General features: G+C 41.3%; 1 protein-coding gene across 2 annotated transcripts in view; it reads left to right on the forward strand.

The window, feature by feature from the left end:
- The window catches only part of LOC139749453 (probable ATP-dependent RNA helicase DHX35), a 206,168-nt gene that overhangs the window by 19,040 nt on the left and 164,991 nt on the right, over window positions 1-22,137 (forward strand). For both annotated transcript variants that reach the window (XM_071663332.1, XM_071663334.1), the window contains exon 2: window positions 7,436-7,541. In XM_071663332.1, the coding sequence (XP_071519433.1) occupies window positions 7,511-7,541 (31 nt within the window). In that variant the 5' untranslated portion in view covers window positions 7,436-7,510. The remainder of the gene's footprint in view (window positions 1-7,435; window positions 7,542-22,137) is intronic.

The following is a 22,137-nucleotide window of genomic DNA, read 5'->3' on the forward strand; positions in this document are numbered from 1 at the left end:
CTTGTATTCGTTTTGTCCTTTCTGGGCAAGTGGGGTTCCATGCGTGGTGCTTGCCCCGCAAGTTCGGACACTTGGCTCTGGTTTTTCCCCTCCCTGCAGCTTCTTTAAGCTCAGCTCTCTCTAGAGTTAAATTCTTACACCATTATCAAGAGTCCGAGAGCTACCTTTGATGGTTTTGTGGACTTATTATCCTGATCTGTGAAAGTTGTAGTGGCTTCACCCAGATTTTCCTTGATATTTTGATTAATCAATTGAGTTTAAATGAGAAAGACAGACAAGAGGAGGTCTGATTGGCCCACGACTGGGTTATTTGGGGGGGGGGGGGGAGGATTTTAACGTGACAAGAAATGTAATTCCGCTCAGGAGTTTTTAAAAGCTATCACCGATTCCCCGCTGCTGCACTTAAGCCTTCTGGTGTCCCCGATACCGCTATCGCTTATACAGGTTATTTCTGACGTGTCTCTCTCTCTCTCTCTCTCTCTCTCTCTCTCTCTCTCTCTCTCTCTCCCCGAGTATACATGAATTCATGAAATATTTCTTTAAACGACTTTTGAAGATATTTAGTCTTAGCATTCACTGCGTTAGACGATAACTTATTCCAGTGCCAAACACACCTGTAGGAAAAGAAGCTTTTCCCCCACATCCTTACTGCATTTATTAGCTTTTGAGTTTAATTCCATTTGTCCTGGTAATCGTGTTTTCTTGTTCTTTGAAAAGATGTTCGTGATTTACTTTATCGAACCTGTTCAAAATTTTGAACACTTGGATTAAGTCGCCGCGAAGTCTACGTCTTTTAGCCTCTCTTCGTATGCCAGATTTCTAAGGGATGGTATCAATTTTTGTCGCGCGTCTTTTAAGTTGCTCTAATTTTTCCTCGTCTTTTTTTATAGTTTAGGAACCAAAACTGGACTGCATATTCAAGCTGTTGTTTTACTAGAGAATTATAAGGTGTGAGAATTGTATTTGGTGTCTTGTAATTTATGTTCCTAGTTGCCTTTTTTACTTGCTGCTTGAGACTATTTGGTGTAGTTCAGATTGTTACTTTATTTAGAGAGTTTCCAAATAGTTTGTAGTCGTAATGCATATTCTTGTCTCCAGAGTGCATAACTTTACACTTGTCTACATTAAACTTTATTTGTCATCTGTCTGACCACACTGCTTGTGATCTCTCCGAGTCATTTCGCAGTCCCGCTTGTTTACAGCTCTACCACTTAGTATCGTCAGCAAACTTGGAGATCGTATATGAAAAGAATTGGGTCAAGGACCGACCCTTGTGGCACACCACTCGTTACGTCTAGCCAGTCTTCCTGTACGTCAGTCTCAGATCCATGTACAGTTCTTCACCGATTCCGTGTGCTTTAAGTTTATGTATAAGTCTCTTATGAGATACTTTATCGAAAGCCTTTTGGAAATTGAATATACTACATTAGACGGTAATTTTTCGTCTCAATTCTGATAAATAACATTAAAAGAATTCCAGCCAATTCGTCAGGCAGGATCTTTTATTGCGGAAACTGTGTTGATTGTCCGATATATAATTTTGTGCTGTAGATACGTGACAGTTTTATCTCGTATTATTTTTACCATCGTTTTGGCTAATTGTGCGGTATTTCAAGGCAGCTTTTGTCTCCTTTTTGTACCTGAGCGTAAATTTGCTAGTTTCCAGTCAGTTGGCACATGACCATCCGAAGGTAGATTTGTTGAATACTTTTGTTATTGTGTATATCAGCTGTCTTCAGACCACCATTAAAAATCTTGGAGCTGCTAATTGGGCCGTTGGATTTGTTAGTATACAATCGGTCCAGGCACTTTCTGACAGCGGAATCTGCCAAAATCCGCTCAGTGAATCCACAGTTGAAAATACCTTATTCTTAACGAGGCTATGAAGAAGCTCATATACCACTGGTAATGGGAAACGGATCTTTCAACGTGACCTTGTTGAGTTTCCTAAAATCTTTGACGTCTTTTTTTTTCGGAATGATCAGAAGTGAATTCCATGGCGATCGTGATTCCTCTTTAACATTATCTTTCAACATATCCTGAACAGTCTTGTTTGCTGTGTGTGTCTGCGCGTGTGGCAATCGATAGGCTGGAAAGGAAATGGGACGTGTGCCTTCTCTAAGTTGATAGTGTGGGCGAATGAGTTCTGCCGATCGGTTTTCCTGATAAGGCAATAGTAGACCTATTCTGGTTTAAGTAAGTCGGTTAACTGGTCAGCATGCTTGGTTAATCCTGCCTTTGAAATCATGTCAGGGGTGATGTGATGGTGGGGAGCTGACTCGAACCGTGCACTGTTGAGCCAGAGGTAGGAGGAATAGGTGTTAGAGGTTAGTGAATCCGAGACTAGAAGGATGTTAAACTCTTGCAACTCTTCGTCTCGAATTCCGGACTTCAAACCTGAGAATTCCACATGCTTAGTGCCTCTGCGGAGACGGACAGTAGTGGATCGCGTATTGGCAATGTATATGGCGACCTCTCCATCTGCGGTTCCATTCCGCTGAATGTGTTTAGCGTTCCTATGCTATGATGAACACGTGTTTGTTGTTGTTGGGCGTGAGCGGGTGAAGAGTCACCCTATTGTCTGACTGAGGAAATTATGACTCGGTCGGCAGAATTATGACAACCGAGGCTGTGATGCCATGGGTAGGTTGACTGCGTTTGTTTTGGCCAAGGCGTGAGAACTAGTCCGTTATGAAAGACACGCATTTGCCTTATGTCCTGGTTGGCTACCACGGAAGCACGTAACTGTAATTGTTTGTCATCACCGATTCGCTTTCTTTGACCGCGAGACAAATTAGTGTGTGTTGACGATTAGGATGTTTCGTCACACATTGGGAAGCCGACACCATCCCTAATGCCTTGGTTTTGGAAATATATATATATATATATATATATATATATATATATATATATATATATATATATATATATATATATTATACTTTGTCGCTGTCTCTTCCTTTAGCGAGGTAGCGCAAGAAAACACGAAAGAATGGCCCAACCCGCCCACATACACATACAGAAACGCCCACACACGCACGTATACATAGCTATACATTTCAACGTATACATACATATGCATACACAGACATATACATATGCACATATTCATACTTGCTGCCGTCATCCATTCTCGCCGCCACCCCGCCACACATGAAATGACACCCTCCTCCCCCCACGTGCTCGAGGTAGCGCTGGGAAAGGACAACAAAGGTCACATTCGTCCACACTCACTCTAGCTGCCATGTGTAATGCACCGAAACCACAGCTCCCTTTCCACGTCCAGGCCCCAAAAAACTTTCCATGGTTCACCCTAGACGCCTCACATGCCCTGGTTCAATCCATTGACAGCACGTCGACCCCGGTATACCACATCCTTCTAATTCACTTTATTCCTTGCACGCCTCTCACCCTCCTGTATGTTCAGACCCCGATCGCTGAAAATCTTTTTCACTCCATCCTTCCACCTCCAATTTGGTCTTGTTCTCCTCGTTCCCTCCACCTGACGCACATATCCTTTGTCAGTCTTTCCTCACTTACTCTACATGTGATCAAACCATTTCAATACACCCTCTTCTGCTCCCTCAACCATTTTTTTTATTACCACACATCTCTCTTACCCTTTCATTAACTCGATCAAACGACCTCACACCACATGTTGTCCTCAAACATTTGATTTCCAACACATCCACCCTCCTCCACACAACCCTATCTATCGCCCATGCCTCACAACCATATAGCATTGTTGGAACCACTGTTCCTTCAAACATACCCATTTTTGCTCTGAGATAACGTTCTTGCCTGACACACATTCTTCAACGCTCCCAGAACCTTTGTCCCCTCCCCCACCCTGTGACTTTTTTTTTTTTTATATACATATTCGCCATTTCCTGTGTTAGTGAGGGAGCATTAAGAACAGAGGACTGAGCCTTAGAGGGAATATCCTCACTTGGGCCCATTCTTTGTTCCTTCTTTTAGGAAATTAAAAAAGAAAAAATTATACTTAATCGCTGTCTCCTGCTTCAGCGAGGTAGCACAAGGAAACAGATGACGAATGGCCCAACCCATCCATGTACACATGTATATACATAAATGCCCATACATGCATATGTTCATACATATACATTTCACTGTATACATGCATATACATGCACACGTAAACATGTATACACATTCCTATGAGTCCATGGAGAAAATGAAACACGAAAAGTTCCCAAGTGCACTTTCGTGTAATAATCACATCATCAGGGGAGACACGAGAGAAATATAACAGTCAGTTGATATACATCGAAGAGACGAAGCTAGGACGCCATTTGGTAAACATGTTTACCAGATTGCGTCCTAGCTTCGTCTCTTCAATATACATCAACTGACTTGTTATATTTCTCTCTTGTGTCTCCCCTGATGATGTGATTATTACACGAAAGTGCACTTGGGAACTTCTCGTGTTTCATTTTCCCCGTGGACTCATAGGAATATCTTGATCATGCGCAAAACTGTGATCCTTTCCAACATATATACACATGTACATATTTATACTTGCTGCCTTCATCCATTCCTGTCGCCACCCAGCCACACATGAAATAGCATCCCCCACCCTCCAGCGAGTTGTGGGAGTATGTGATAGAGTGTAAGAAAGTTAATTATAGATTGATATGGGTAAAACTGAAAGTGGATGGAGATAGATGGGTGATTGTGATTATTGGTTGCTTATGCACCTGGTCATGAGTAGAAAGATCATGAGAGGCAAGTGTTTTGGGAAAAGGTGTGGAGAGATGGAGTGTTATGGTAAGATTTGGTGGCTAGTGGCAACCTGTTTGCAGATGATACTGTGTTGGTTGCGGAGAAGAGTTGCAGAAGGTTATAAGTTTTTTTGTGTGTGCAAGCTGAGGAAATTGAAAGTAAATGCAAGTAAAAGTAAAGTAATGGTTTGAAAAGAAACAGAGTGAAAGTATAGATTTTGGAAAACCAAATAGAGTGAAAGAAGAAAATGTACTAAATTATGCTGTGGATATGGAGGGGAGGGGGGAAGAATGTACTTGGGAGCTGTCTTAGGGTTCCTTAATAGAATAATGAAGGGTGGAGGTGTAAGTATGGAAGTGAATGGAGGATTAAGGGACAGCATAATCCTCGCAGCCTTGATCTATGCAGTCGAAACATGGACATGGAATGAGGCACAGGGGTCAAGAATCCAGGCTCTGGAAGTGAGCTATTTGAGAAGAGCATGTGGTGTGACTAGATGGAATGAAGAAAGAAATGTGAAATGGTGTATGAGAGATGTGGTATGGCAAGGAATAGCAAGACTGGAAGTTTACAAGGAGAATGTAAGTTGGTACAATTAGAGAGATTGATGTAAATGGAAGACCTCCTTTGACATATGGAAATAAGGTGGAAGAATACTGGAGGGAAAGAAACAGAGGAAGAATGCGTGGAATGGTGTATGCGATGGAGGTATGTAAGGACAGGGGTAAGTGGAGACTCTTTTGCTGTGGGTCACCCCCTTGATGGGAGTTCCCAGAGGGAACGGGTGTCAGAAATGTAGATAGATAGATAGATAGTGGTGTAAACTAAGTGTAATCTGTTATGCTAGGGTGTCATTTGGTGGGCTTTAGTAGACTTGGAATGGCTTTTGAAGCCAATGTGCTGTACTTTGAGACCTTGCCCAGTTTCTAAAGTACTCGTGTCAAGAATTTGAGCTTTTATGTGGTATTTGAAGCCTTTATAAGCCTAAATCTTCAAAGGTGATGTTAATTAGCCTTTAAGGCCAGTCTTTGGGTACTTTTCATTATAAGATAAGGCTGGTAGGTCACCTGTATTGGGTGAATATGTTAAATAAATGCAATCTATGAGCATGGGATGTATTCTGGTTACCTCAAAATGTCCTTTCAGCTCAATATGCAGTTGATTAAAACTTTTCCCAGATTCTGAACTACCTACACCTAAAATTTAGGGCCTTTGTAAGTTTGAACCTTGAAAGATAGCCTTTTTTTTTTTTTTTCCTTAAACCTTGAAACATCCCACTAAGTTATCCTTTCCAACCCTTAAAATTCACTTTTAAGTTAAAAGATGTAACTAGATGTGCAGTTCAAAAGTTATTCATATAATGATGAAAAAATCACAAGTATATTTCATCTACTGTTTTCACTTTAATGATTGATAAAAGTTATGAATGTGTTTCAGCACATCTATCTGTATCTGATGCCTGATTCTTTCTGGAACTCCCTCAAGGGGGGTTACCCCAACAATAGAATAGAGTCTACATAGTCAGACACTGTGTTGTTGAGATCACTTTTAGGTTTTAGCAACAGAACATCACCATCACATAATTCAGGATCATGTGCATGTTTCTCTAAATCTCACTAAAAGTCACTAGGTTTCCTTTCTAGAAAACTTGCAAACTGTGTGCTCTCAGTAAGGCTGGAGGGTGGCCAAGTGTGGGGAGAAATTGTCACCCAGTGCCTCCTAGGCCACTTCCCAGGTTTGGTTCATGGCCTTGAAATTGAGGTGCAAAACTTGATGCATAAGTATCCATCTAGAGGCATTCCTCAGCTTGTGTAAATATTCACCTAGAGATGTAGAGGAGTTATGGCCTTGCTGTAGTATCCTTGAATACTGCCTTTGATCCTGAGGTACATTTGTTGTGATTTGAAACACCTAAGTTGCATATTTTGAGTAAGTGCAGTAAACAAGGTAATGCATAAGGTTGGAATGGCTTTTATTGGCCTGAAAACATCCTACAAGGTCAGCATGTGGTAGCTGAGGACCTTGTCCAGACATGGGGCCTTTAGGTTCCATGTGTAGCTGTAATAATTCTGTACCTTGAAAGTTGGCTTTTCTTGGCCTTAAAGGATAGATCTAATCTGGCACTCTTGGGTCCTGCATTTGATCCTGAAGTATCTTGTTTATAATATGAGGCTTGTATGTTGCCTATTTTGAATATGTTCAGTGAACTAAGTGTAGTCCATAAAGCTGGGGTGGCTTCTGTTAATCTTTAGTGTCTTCAAAATGTCCTTTAAGGCTAAAAAGCGGTGGCCTAAACCTGGCCCAGATTCAGAAGTATCCAAGTCCAGAATTTGGGGCCCCTAGGTGCAACAGGTTGGCCTTTTTTATATATTGAGGGTCCTTTAGATTATTGTCATTTCATTTTCAGCAGACATTGTATTGCACTAGCTTTCTCATATTTTGATTTCCATCATGTAAGCTTTCCTGTGTACACTTGATAATGAACAGACATATTTCTGCACTGTGATGTATGATAAGTATAGATATTGTCTTCAAGTTAGGTTGAAGTTGGTATTCCTGAATTACAATGCAGTAGAATACTGAGAAGTTACTTAACTGAAAGTTAGTGTCCATGAACTGTATTGTGCAGCTTTGTTTTGAATTACAAAGAATGTTTTGATTTTTTATGCTTATGCATTACATTCTGTTTCAGGTATTGCAGTGTTCAACAAAAACACGCGACAATTAAACTAAAGAATTGGTATAGAAATTGGTAGTGCTTTCAACAATGTCTCTCAAACCAAAATTTTTGAAACCAGGTATGTGTAGATAGATAGGTATAGTTTTACTGTTTGTTATGCATGTAGAATATGAATACAGTACTTGAAATAGTTTCCTTTTCAACAAAAGCAGTCTTAAAAAGTAACAATTAGTTTGCACTTTTTATTTGACTAAAATCTTCCTCAGGATAGTACATTTGTGGATGGGGGTAGAAATGTTTAGAAATAAGATTTGTTTTTGCAGACAAAAACAGTTTAATTTTGATAGGCTGAATGATGCTATTACATGAAATCTAATATTGTTATGAATGTTATAAATAGCAGTGGAAATCAGCTTGAGCCCTTTGGTCACCAATTTCCCAGCAGTTTACATGTCTTGTCATCCACTGGCCATATTTAAGCCTTATGTGCAATTAATTTTCTTCATCCTTCCCCTGTGTGCAAAGAAATTGCAAAGCTTCCTTTTTTTCACTTTATGTAAAGGTGCACAAGATAGAAAAGAAATTTTTTACATCAAGAATTAAGACTTGGCTATTCCTAGTTAAGGAAAACATTGTCACTGTATTAATCAATCCTATATATGACAGTTCCATAAACTTTCAAAGCTTATGTTGTAAATGATTAGGTGCAGAAATATTTATCAATTTTAGTGTATCTTTTAAGATTTAAGCATTTATTTTAGAAAAAAATCATTTTTTTACTATATTGGCAAGGTCATAGTAGGATGGCATGGATGTAGTGAAGCCATGACAGTGATGGGTGTGGATGCCACGAATTAGTAGGTCCCAAGAAAAGGTGCACAACCACCCACTTTGGTCATAGGCAGGTTTATGGGGCATCCAGGCACCTCCAAGGACTCGTCTTTTTATTTGGGTGCCACCTATGGGCAGCCAACATAGCCTATAATGCACACAAAATTCAGTTTTAGGTATCTGATGTATTGAAAGATAAGACACGTTCTTGCTAGTTAGATTTTTATGTTACTTATAGAAAAGTTTAACTTGAAAGATAATTCTCTCTCTCTCTCTCTCTCTCTCTCTCTCTCTCTCTCTCTCTCTCTCTCTCTCTCTCTCTCTCTCTCTCTCTCTCTCTAGTACCAGGAAGAACAGACTAAAGATATGCCTCATTTGGTGACATATACTCTGTGTCATATACAGTGCACCAAAACTAGAACCCTTCATTGATAGCCAAATCCCACAGATGAATCCCTTGGTTTCTCCTAACTGCTTCTCATGCCCTGTTTTAGCTCATATACCACATCACTCATGTTTCCTGTATCCCATGTATGCCTCTCATCTTCGTGAAAGTTCAGGGTCAGGCACCTCAAAACCTGTTTCAATCCATCCACAGAGACCAGCATGGATTTTTACCAAGTTAAATTTCACAAGTGCAAATTCAAGTTCAGTACAGACATTTGTGAAACCTTAATACAAGGGTGATGAATAGTTAGTGTTTTCCCTAGATTTTGCTAAAACATTCGTGGAGTGTTATAAGAGGCCTCTTGTAACAAGCATTCTTAAGCAATGCTTGTTAAGTGGAATCCATTAAAAAGGGGACATTATGATATGGTGCTTATGGAGATGTGTTTATGACATTTTCAATTCTTACACTGATAGGTTGATAAAAAGAAATTATTGTTAATGTATAGAACTTGCAGTGTGCTCTCTAACAGTCCTATATCTTCCTGGCCTGCTCTCTATCGTCTTAAGTGATGTATTCCTTGTGTTAGAATAATTCATTGCAACATAGGATGTGGAGGACTGGCTAGTTCTTTTTAACCACTCACTGTATGTGTTTTAATGGTAAGGGGAAGCTAATCTAAGCAACTGACCCATGTGTATCTGATGCAAACCTGCCTCGACCCTGTGTATCACTTTCATTTTTAAGTCAATATTATTCACTTTCTTGGGCACCTTTGATGCTTTACCCGTACTCATACTTGCAAGCCATTTTCCAGACATGATGGGTTTGAAATGTTCTTGAAGTGCACATTGAAGATAAGTGACTTATACTGAACTTACGCGAATTATATCAGGCTCTTCACAACTGTCATAAAGAATGTAAACAAAGATGGACTTTTTTCCGGTATTTGTTTTTTAATGACTGTTGAAAATGAAAATTTTTTGATATATGCTGTATTCATAAAATGAAAATTTGTTGTATGTTAAATGAAAATATCTTATATGATACTCTAGTATGAGTGGTCTATCTGTGCTTTATCTACAGGCTTATCTATCTTGGCAGAAAGTCATATCTTTTAACTCATCCTGGCCACAAGCCTCTTGTAAAATCACAGATGATTTCCCTTCCATGAATAGATATTTCTTTTCCTATTACTTTTGTTGGGAAGTGTGATGAAAACACTTTCTTGTACCCATGATAGAAAAATTATATTACCACTTTTTAAGTGAAGCAATGCAACACCACAGACGAAGGATTTTGAGAAATGCATTATTATCTAGTCTCACTTATAGCCCTGCTCTCATGATATTGTAATATATCAGTTACAACATTTCAAGTCTTTTCCCTTAATGAATGTTATATTGATTTCTCGTAATTCACTGCAGTCTGTAGGGGTGAGGTGGGGCCTGAGGAAATGAGTCAGTTGCTGGTTGATGATGAAACCGGTGGCAGATTCGAGTGAGAAACTGCGGAGATTGGAGTCTGACTGTGGAAGAATGTGTGAAAGGAGAAAGTTGAGAGTAAATATGAACAAAAGCATGGTTAGTAGGTTTAGCACATTATTTGGGATGTGAGTTTAAATGGAAGTGACTGAATGCAGAATAAGTGAAGAACAAGGGGATTTTAGGAAAGGTAGTGGATGTGTGGATCAGATTTTTGTAGTAAAGATGACCAATGGAAAGTACTTAGTGAATGGTAAGAAGTTGTATGCAGCTTTTATGGATCTGGAGAAAGTGTATGACAGAGTCAAGTGATAAGTGATATATATTGTAGGACAGGGCTATTCAGTTACTTGAGGATGGAAGGGCCATACATTTATTATACCTCCACTTTTTCTCTAAACATTTCATTCATCCAATTATTACAGTTGATCACATGTTTCATTCAGCTAATTGATACAGTTGGTCATGGTGAAAATCAGTGTTAAGTATTATTATACTTGCTGTTTCCCGGATCTGCAAGGTAGTGCAAGGAAACAGATGAAGAATGGCCTTCTGCAACAATAATACAATAAAGAATATCTTAATCTAGGAATTCACCAGAAAATTCTCTTGGATGCATCTATAAAGTGCCATGTGGAAATTGTGATAAATTCTATGTTGGGCAGAATGGTAAGGATCTTTCTGGTAGACTTAAGCAACATAAATATAGTATAAGAACAGGACAAGAATCAAATGCCTTGTTTAATCACGTTAAAAACTATGATCATTGTATTGACTGGAGTAATGCCATCTAAGTTACTAACTCTAACACCATGAGAAATATCATTGAATCTTCTATTATTTAATACACAAAGAATTATTATCTTAATATTAGTGATGGTCTATACAAGTTAGATAACTTTATTGTTGATAAAATTTGTAAAATGATAAGTTTATGAATGCTTGTTGTCTGGCTTGGACAATCGCATGTTTACCAAATGGTGTTATGGCTTCGTCTCTTAGATGTATATCAACTGACTTATCTCCCCTGATGATCTGATTAGTACACGAAAGTGCACTTCGGAACTTATCATGTTTCATATTCATAGGAATATACATACGTATACATTTCACCGTATACATACATACACATATATACACATGTACAAATTCATACCTACTGCCTTCATCCATTCTTGTCACCACCCCGCCACCCAGGAAAGAGCATTTCCCCCATCCTCCTCCAGCGAGGTAGCATCAGGAAGCGAAAAAGGTCACATTTGTTCACGCTCAGTCTCTATCTGTCATGTGTAATGAACTGAAACCACAGTTCCCTTTCCACATCCACACCCCACAGATTTTTCCATGGTTTACTCCAGACGCTTCACATGCCCTGGTTGAATCCATTGACAGTACATTGACCCTGGTATACCACATCGTTCCAATTCATTCTATTCCTAGCTCGCCTATCACCCTCCTGCATGTTCAGGCCCCAATTGCTCAAAATATTTTTTACTCCATCCTTCCACCTCCAATTTGGTTGCCTGCTCCTCCTTGTTCCTTCCACCTCTGACACATATATCCTTTGTCAGTCTTTCCTCTCTCATTCTCTCTATATGTCTCAATCACACATTTCTTATAACCACACATTCCTCTTACCCTTTCATCACTTACTTGATCAAACCACCTGACAACACACAGTGTCCTCAAACATTTCATTTCCAACACCTCCACCCTCCTCCGCATAACCCTATCTATAGTCCAAGCCTCGCAACCTTATAACATTGTTGGAACTACTATTCCTCCAAACATATCTATTTTTGCTCTCTGAGATAACACTCTTGCCTTCCACACGTTCTTCAACGCTCCCAGAACCTTCCCCCCCTCCTCCACCCTGTTACTCACTTCCGCTTCAATGGTTCCATCTGCTGGTAAATTCACTCCCAGATATCCAAAACGCTTCCCTTCCTCCAGCTTTTCTCCATTCAAACTTACCTCCCAATTAACTTGCCCCTTAACCCTACTGAAACTAATGACCTGGCTCTTATTCACATTTACTCTCAGCTTTCATCTTTCACACACTTTACCAAACTCAGTCACCAGCTTCAGCAGCTTCTCACCCGAATCAGCCACCAGTGCTGTATCATCATTGTACAACAACAGACTCACTTCCCAAGCCCTCTCATCCACAACAGACTGCATACTTGCCTCTCTTTCCAAAAGTCTTGCATTCACCTCCCTAACAACCCCATCCATAAACAAATTCAACAACCATGGAGACCTCATGCACCCCTGCCGCAAACCAACATTCGCTGGAAACCAATCACTTTCCTATCTTCCCACTCGTACGTGCTTTACATCCTCGATAAAAACTTCTCACTGCTTCTAGCAACTTGCTTCAAACATCATATACTCTTAATACCTTCCACAGAGCATCTCTATCAACTCGATCATATGCCTTCTCCAGATCTGTAAATGCTACATACAAATCCATACACCTGATCCACACACGCTCTACCACTTCTGAAACCACACTGTTCTTCCCTAATCTGATGCTCCTTACATGCCTTCACCCTCTCAATCAATACCCTCCCATATAATTTCCCAGGAATACTGAACAAACTTATACCTCTGTAATTTGAGCATTCACCTTCATCCACTCTGCCTTTGTACAGTGGCACTATTGCATGCATTCTGCCAATCCTCAGGCACTTCACCATGAACCATACATACATTGAATATTCTCACCAACCAGTCAACAACACAGTCTTCCCCTCTTTTAATGAATTCCACTGCAATGCCATCCAAACCTGCTGCTAAATCCACTCCCAGATATCGAAAACGCTTCACTTTCTCCAGTTTTTTCCATTCAAACTTGCCTCCCAATTAACTTGTCCCTCAACCCTGATGAACCTAATAGCCATGCTCTTATTCACATTTACTCTCAGCGTATGGAATCTTGGAAACAGAAGCGAGTCAGTGGGTGGGGGAGTGGGCAAAGATTCTGGGAGCATTGAAGAATGTGTGGAAGGCCAGAACGTTTTCTCGGAGAGCAAAGATGGGTGTGTTTGAAGGAATAATGGTTCCAACAATGTTATATGGTTTCTAGGCATGGGCTATGGATAGGGTTGTTCGGAGGAGGGTGGCTGTGTTGGAAATGAGATTTTTAAGGACAATATGTGTTGTCAAGTGGTTTGATCAAGTAAGTAATGAACTCGTAAGAGAGAGGTGTGGTAATAAAAAGAGTGTGGTAGAGAGAGCAGAAGAGGGTGTATTGAAATGGTTTGGTCACATGGAGAGAATGAGTGAGGAGTGATGGACAAAGAGGATATATGTGTCAGAGGTGAAGGGAACGAGGAGAAGTGGGAGACCAAATTGGAGGTGTGAAATGATGGAATGAAAAAGTTTTTGAGCGGTCGGGGCCTGAACATACAGGAGGGTGAAAGGCGTGCAAGGAATAGAGTGAATTGGAACGATGTGGCATACCAGAATCGATGTGCTGTCAATGGATTGAACCAGGGCATGTGAAGCGTCTTGGGTAAACCATGGAAAGTTTTGTTGGGCCTGGATGTGTAAAGGGAGCTGTGGTTTCAGTGCATTACACATGACAGCTAGAGACTGAGTGTGAACTAATGTGGCCTTTGTTGCCTTTTCCTGGTGCTACCTCGCGCGTGTGCAGGGGGAGGAGGGTGCCATTTCATGTTTAGCAGAGTGTCAGAGGGAATGGATGAAGGCAGCATGTATGAATGTTATTTATTTATTTATTATACTTTGTCGCTGTCTCCTGCGTTAGAGAGGTAGCGCAAGGAAACAGATGAGAGAATGGCCCAACCCACCTAGATGCACATTGCTCTGTAAATACATACACGCCCATACATGCATCATATACATACCTATACATCTCAACGTTTATTTATTTATTGTTTATTTTCCTTTGTCGTGCAGGAGACATCTCAGCGTATACATATATATACACACACAGACATACATATATGCTATTATTATTATTTTGCTATGTTGCTGTCTCCCATGTTAGCGAGGTAGTGCAAGGAAACAGACGAAAGAATGGCCCAACCCACCCACATACAAATGTATATACATACACGTCCAGACCTGCACATATACATACCTATACATCTCAATGTATACATATATATACACACACAGACATACATATATGTATTATTATTATTTTTGCTATGTTGCTGTCTCCCATGTTAGCGAGGTAGTGCAAGGAAACAGACGAAAGAATGGCCCAACCCACCCACATACAAATGTTATACATATATATACACACACAGACATACATATATGTATTATTATTATTTTGCTTTGTCACTGTCTCCTGCGTTTGCGAGGTAGCGCAAGGAAACGGACGAAAGAATGGCCCAACCCACCTAGATGCACATGTATATACATACACGTCCAGACCTGCACATATACATACCTATACATCTCAATGTATACATATATATACACACACAGACATACATATATGTATTATTATTATTTTGCTTTGTCACTGTCTCCTGCGTTTGCGAGGTAGCGCAAGGAAACGGACGAAAGAATGGCCCAACCCACCTAGATGCACATGTATATACATACACGTCCACACACAGCTCATATACATACCTATACATCTCAATGTATACATATATATACACACACAGACATACATATATGTATTATTATTATTTTGCTTTGTCACTGTCTCCTGCGTTTGCGAGGTAGCGCAAGGAAACGGACGAAAGAATGGCCCAACCCACCTAGATGCACATGTATATACATACACGTCCAGACCTGCACATATACATACCTATACATCTCAATGTATACATATATATACACACACAGACATACATATATGTATTATTATTATTTTGCTTTGTCACTGTCTCCTGCGTTTGCGAGGTAGCGCAAGGAAACGGACGAAAGAATGGCCCAACCCACCCACATACAAATGTTATACATATATATACACACACAGACATACATATATGTATTATTATTATTTTGCTTTGTCACTGTCTCCTGCGTTTGCGAGGTAGCGCAAGGAAACGGACGAAAGAATGGCCCAACCCACCCACATACAAATGTTATACATATATATACACACACAGACATACATATATGTATTATTATTATTTTGCTTTGTCACTGTCTCCTGCGTTTGCGAGGTAGCGCAAGGAAACGGACGAAAGAATGGCCCAACCCACCTAGATGCACATGTATATACATACACGTCCAGACCTGCACATATACATACCTATACATCTCAACGTTTATTTATTTATTGTTTATTTTCCTTTGTCGTGCAGGAGACATCTCAGCGTATACATATATATACACACACAGACATACATATATGTATTATTATTATTTTGCTTTGTCACTGTCTCCTGCGTTTGCGAGGTAGCGCAAGGAAACGGACGAAAGAATGGCCCAACCCACCCACATACAAATGTATATACATACACGTCCAGACCTGCACATATACATACCTATACATCTCAATGTATACATATATATACACACACAGACATACATATATGTATTATTATTATTTTGCTTTGTCACTGTCTCCTGCGTTTGCGAGGTAGCGCAAGGAAACGGACGAAAGAATGGCCCAACCCACCTAGATGCACATGTATATACATACACGTCCAGACCTGCACATATACATACCTATACATCTCAATGTATACATATATATACACACACAGACATACATATATGTATTATTATTATTTTGCTTTGTCACTGTCTCCTGCGTTTGCGAGGTAGCGCAAGGAAACGGACGAAAGAATGGCCCAACCCACCTAGATGCACATGTATATACATACACGTCCACACACGCAAATATACATACCTGTTAGCATACTCATTGTACAACACAAATATATAAACCACACACACAAGAGAGGGGGGGTGGGGGGGGGGGGGGGTGGGGGGGGGGGGGGGGGTGGGGGGGGGGGGGGGGGGGGGGGGGGGGTGGGGGGGGGGGGGGGGGGGGGGGGGGGGGGGGGGGGGGGGGGGGTGGGGGGGGGGGGGGGGGGGGGGGGGGGGGGGTGGGGGGGGGGGGGGGGGAGCCTTACGTCGCCGCGGGTGGGGGGTCATTTGCACTAGAGTAGTGGGCTAGGGAAAGACAACAAAGGCCACATTCGTTCTCACTCAGTCTCTAGCTGTCATGTATGATGCACTGAAACCACAGCTCTCTTTCCACATTCAGGCCCCACAAGACTTTCCATGGTTTACCCTGATGCTTCACATGCCCTGGTTCAATCCATTGACAGCACATCGACCCCGGTATACCACATCGTTCCAATTCACTTTGATTCCTTGCATACCTTTCACCAAGTGCATTTGTTTGCAGACACGAGGAGAAGCCCCATGCCTCACTCAAAATCTTTTTCACTCTATCCTTCCACCTCCAATTTGGTCTCCCACTTCTCCTCGTTCCCTCACCTATGACACATATATCCTCTTTGTCAATCTTTCCTCACTCATTTCTCTCCATGTGACCAAACCATTTCAAAATACCCTCTTCTGCTCTCTCAACCACACTCTTTTTATTACCACACATCTCTCTTAAGCCCTTTTATTACTTACTCGATCAAACCACTCACCACCACAAAAGATTGTCCTCAAACATCTCATTTCCAGCATATCCACCCTCCTCCGCATAACCCTATCTATAGTCCAAGCCTCGCAACCTTATAACATTGTTGGAACCACTATTCCTTCAAACATACCCATTTTTGTTTACGCAAGTAACGTTCATCCGACTTCCAACACATTTTTCAACACTCCAGAACTTTTGCCCCCTCCCCCACTCTGTGACTCACTTCTTCTTCCATGTTCGCATCCTTACCTCCCAGTTGACTTGTCCCTCAACCCTACTGTACCTAATAACCTTACTCTTATTCACATTTACTCTCAGCTTTCCTCTTTCACACACTTTACCAAACTCAGTCACCAGCTTCTGCAGTTCCTCACCCGAATCAGCCACCAGTGCTCTATCATCAGCGAACAACAACTGACTCACTTCCCAAGCTCTCTCATCCACAACAGACTGCATACTTGCCCCTCTTTCCAAAAGTCTTGCATTCACCTCCCTAACAACCCCATCCGTAAACAAATTAAACACCATGGAGACATCACGCAGCCCTGCTACAAGCTGACATTCACTGAGAACCAATCACTTTCCTCTCTTCCTACACGTACACATGCCTTACATCCTTGACAGAAACTTTTCACTGCTTTTAGCAAACTTACCTCCCACACCATATATTCTTAATACCTTCCACAGAGCATCTCTATCAACTCTATCATCATATGCCTTCTCCAGATCCATAAATGCTACATACAAATCCATTTGCTTTTCTAAGTATTTCTCATACATTCTTCAAAGCAAACACCTGATCCACACATCCTCTACCACTTCTGAAACCCCCCCATTTGATGCTCTGTACATTGCCTTCACCCACTCACTCAAAGCCCTCCCATATAATTTCCCAGGAATACTGAACAAACTTATACCTCTTTAATTTGAGCACTCACTCTTATCCCCTTTGCCTTTGTACAATGGCACTATGCAAGCATTCCGTCAATCCTCAGGCACCTCACCATGAGTCGATACATACTTTAAATAACCTTAAGAACCAGTCAACAACACAGTCACCCCCTTTTTTATAAATTCCACTGCAATACCATCCAAACCTGCTGCCTTGCCGGCTTTCATCTTCCGCAAAGCTTTTACTACCTCTTCTCTGTTTACCAAATCATTTTCCCTAACCCTCTCACTTTGCACACCACCTTGACCAAAACAAACAAACCTTCAAAATACTTGCTCCATCTCCTCTTCACATCACCACTACTTTTTATCACCTCCCATTAGCCCCCTTCATTTATGTGCCCATTTGTTCGCCTTGTTCGCCTTGTTCTTATGCACTTTATTTACCTCCTTCCAAAACATCTTTTTATTCTCCCTAAAATTTAATGATACTCTCTCACCCCAACTCTCATTTGCCCTCTTTTTCACCTCTTGCACCTTTCTCTTGACCTCCTGCCTCTTTCTTTTATACATCTCCCACTCATTTGCATTATTTCCCTGCAAAAAATCGTCCAAATACCTCTCTCTTCTCTTTCTCTAATAATCTTACTTCTTCATCCCACCACTTTACCCTTTCTAATCTGCCCACCTCCCACGCTTCTCATGCCACAAGCATCTTTTGCGCAAGCCATCACTGCTTCCCTAAATACATCCCATTCCTCCCCACTCCCCTTACGTCCTTTGTTCTCACCTTTTTCCATTCTGTACTCAGTCTCTCCTGGTACTTCCTCAGACAAGTGTCCTTCCAAGCTCACTTACTCTCACCATTCTCTTCACCCCAACATTCTCTCTTCTTTTCTGAAAAACCTCTACAAATCATCACCTTCTTCTCCACAAGATAATGAACAGAGATCCCTCCAGTTGCAACTCTTTCCACATTAACATCCAAAAGTCTCTCTTTTGCGCGCCTGTCAATTAACACCTAATCCAGTAATGCTCTCTGGCCACTCTCCTACCTATAGGCATATGGTGTATACTTATGTTTATTATTATTAGTATTTTGCTTTGTCACTGTCTCCTGCGTTTGCGAGGTAGCGCAAGGAAACGGACGAAAGAATGGCCCAACCCACCCACATACAAATGTATATACATACACGTCCAGACCTGCACATATACATACCTATACATCTCAATGTATACATATATATACACACACAGACATATACATATATACCCATGTACATAATTCATACTGTCTGCCTTTATTCATTCCCATTACCACCCTAAAACACATGGAATAACAACACCCTCCCCCCTCATGTGTGCGAGTAGTGCTAGGAAAAGACAACAAAGGCCACATTCGTTCTCACTCAGTCTCTAGCTGTCATGTATGATGCACTGAAACCACAGCTCTCTTTCCACATCAGGCCCCCACAGAACTTTCCATGGTTTACCCCAGACACTTCACATGCCCTGGTTCAATCCATTGACAGCACATCGACCCCGGTATACCACATCGTTCCAATACACTCTATTCCTTGCACGCCTTTCACCCTCCTCAATGTTTAGGCCCTGATCACTCAAAATTTTTTTCACTCCATCTTTCCACCTCCAATTTGGCCTCCACTTCTCCTCGTTCCCTCCACCTCTGACACATATATCCTCTTTGTCAATCTTTCCTCACTCATTCTATGTGACCAAACCATTTCAAAATACCCTCTTCTGCTCTCTCAACCACACTCTTTTTATTACCACACATCTCTATTATCCTATTATTACTTGATGAACCACCTCACACCACGTATTGTCCTCAAACATCTCATTTCCAGCACATCCACCCTCCTGCACACAACTCTATCCATAGCCCACGCCTCGCGGCCATTACAACATTGTTGGAACCACTTTTCCTTCAAACATACCCATTTTAACTTTCCTAGATAATGTTCTCAACTTCCACACATTCTTCAAGGCTCCAGAATTTTCGCCCCCCTCCCCCACCCTATGATTCACTTCCACTTCCATGGTTCCATCCGCTGCCAAATCCACTCCCAGATATCTAAAACACTTCACTTCCTCCAGTTTTTCTCCATTCAAACTTACCTCCCAATTGACTTGACCCTCAACCCTACTGTACCTAATAACCTTACTCTTATTCACATTTACTCTCAGCTTTCATCTTTCACACACTTTACTAAAAGTCAGTCACTAGCTTCTGCAGTTTCTCACATGAATCAGCCACCAGCGCTGTATCATCAGCAAACAATTGACTCACTTCCCAAGCTCTCTCATCCACAACAGACTGCATACTTGCCCCTCTTTCCAAAACTCTTGCATTCACCTCCCTAACAACCCCATCCATAAACAAATTAAACAACCATGGAAACATCACACACCCCTGCTGCAAACCTACATTCACTGAGAACCAATCACTTTCCTCTCTTCCTACAGGCGTACACAAGCCTAACATCTTCAAATAAAAACTATATCAACACTGCTTCTAAACAGCTTGCCTCCCACACCATATATTCTTAATACCTTCCACAGAGCATCTCTATCAACTCTATCATCATATGCCTTCTCCAGATCCATAAATGCTACATACAAATCCATTTGCTTTTCTAAGTATTTCTCACATACATTCTTCAAAGCAAACACCTGATCCACACATCCTCTACCACTTCTGAAACCACACTGCATGGGGGGGGGTTCCCCAATCTGATGCTCTGTACATGCCTTCACCCTCTCAATCAATACCCTCCCATATAATTTCCCAGGAATACTGAACAAACTTATACCTCGGTAATTTGAGCCTTCACCTTCATCCACTCTGCCTTTGTACAGTGGCACTATTGCATGCATTCTGCCAATCCTCAGGCACTTCACCATGAACCATACATACATTGAATATTCTCACCAACCAGTCAACAACACAGTCTTCCCCTCTTTTAATGAATTCCACTGCAATGCCATCCAAACCTGCTGCTAAATCCACTCCCAGATATCTAAAACACTTCACTTCCTCCAGTTTTTTCCATTCAAACTTGCCTCCCAATTAACTTGTCCCTCAACCCTGATGAACCTAATAGCCATGCTCTTATTCACATTTACTCTCAGCGTATGGAATCTTGGAAACAGAAGCGAGTCAGTGGGTGGGGAGTGGGCAAAGATTCTGGGAGCATTGAAGAATGTGTGGAAGGCCAGAACGTTTTTTCGGAGGCAAAGATGGGTGTGTTTGAAGGAATAATGGTTCCAACAATGTTATATGGTTTCTAGGCATGGGCTATGGATAGGGTTGTTCGGAGGAGGGTGGCTGTGTTGGAAATGAGACTTTTTAAGGACTTTGTGTGGTAAGTGTTTGATCAAAGAAGTAATGAACTCGTTAAGAGAGGAGGTGTTGGTAATAAAAAAGAGTGTGGTAGAGAGAGCAGAAGAGGGTGTATTGAATTGGTTTGGTCACATGGAGAGAATGAGTGAGGAGTGGATGGACAAAGAGGATATATGTGTCAGAGGTGAAGGGATCGTGGAGAAGTGGGAGACCAAAAAATGGAGGTGTGAAATGATGGAATGAAAAGTTTTTGAGCGGTCCGGGGCCTGAACATACAGGAGGGAGAAGGCGTTGCAAGGAATAGAGTGACTTGGAACGATGTGGCATACCAGAATCGATGTGCTGTCAATGGATTGAACCGGGCATGTGAAGCGTCTTGGGTAAACCATGGAAAGTTTTGTTGGGCCTGGATGTGTAAAGGGAGCTGTGGTTTCAGTGCATTACCACAGACAGTAGAGACTGAGTGTGAACTAATGTGGCCTTTGTTGCCTTTTCCTGGGGTACCTCGCGCGTGGTGCAGGGGGAGGAGGTGCCATTTAATGTTTGCAGAGTGTCAGAGGGAATGGATGAAGGCAGATGTATGAATGTTATTTATGTATTTTATTTACTTTGTCGCTGTCTCCTGCGTTAGAGAGGTAGCGCAAGGAAACAGATGAGAGAATGGCCCAACCCACCTAGATGCACATGTATATACATACACGTCCAGACATGCACATATACATACCTATACATCTCAACGTTTATTTATTTATTGTTTATTTTCCTTTGTCGTGCAGGAGACATCTCAGCGTATACATATATATACACACACAGACATACATATATGCTATTATTATTATTTTGCTATGTTGCTGTCTCCCATGTTAGCGAGGTAGTGCAAGGAAACAGACGAAAGAATGGCCCAACCCACCCACATACAAATGTATATACTTCACGTCCACCACACGCAAATATTCATACTGTATATTCATTGTACAAACTTATATATACACACTCACAGACATATACATATATACAAAATGTACATAATTCATACTGTCTGCCTTGATTTTTTCCCATACACCCTCCGCCACACAGGGATTAACACCCCTACCCCTCATTGTGTGCGAGGTAGCGCTAGGAAAAGACAACAAAGGCCACATTCGTTCTCACTCA

Source organism: Panulirus ornatus, chromosome 7 (assembly GCF_036320965.1).
Source record: "Panulirus ornatus isolate Po-2019 chromosome 7, ASM3632096v1, whole genome shotgun sequence".
Classification (NCBI taxonomy): domain Eukaryota; kingdom Metazoa; phylum Arthropoda; class Malacostraca; order Decapoda; family Palinuridae; genus Panulirus; species Panulirus ornatus.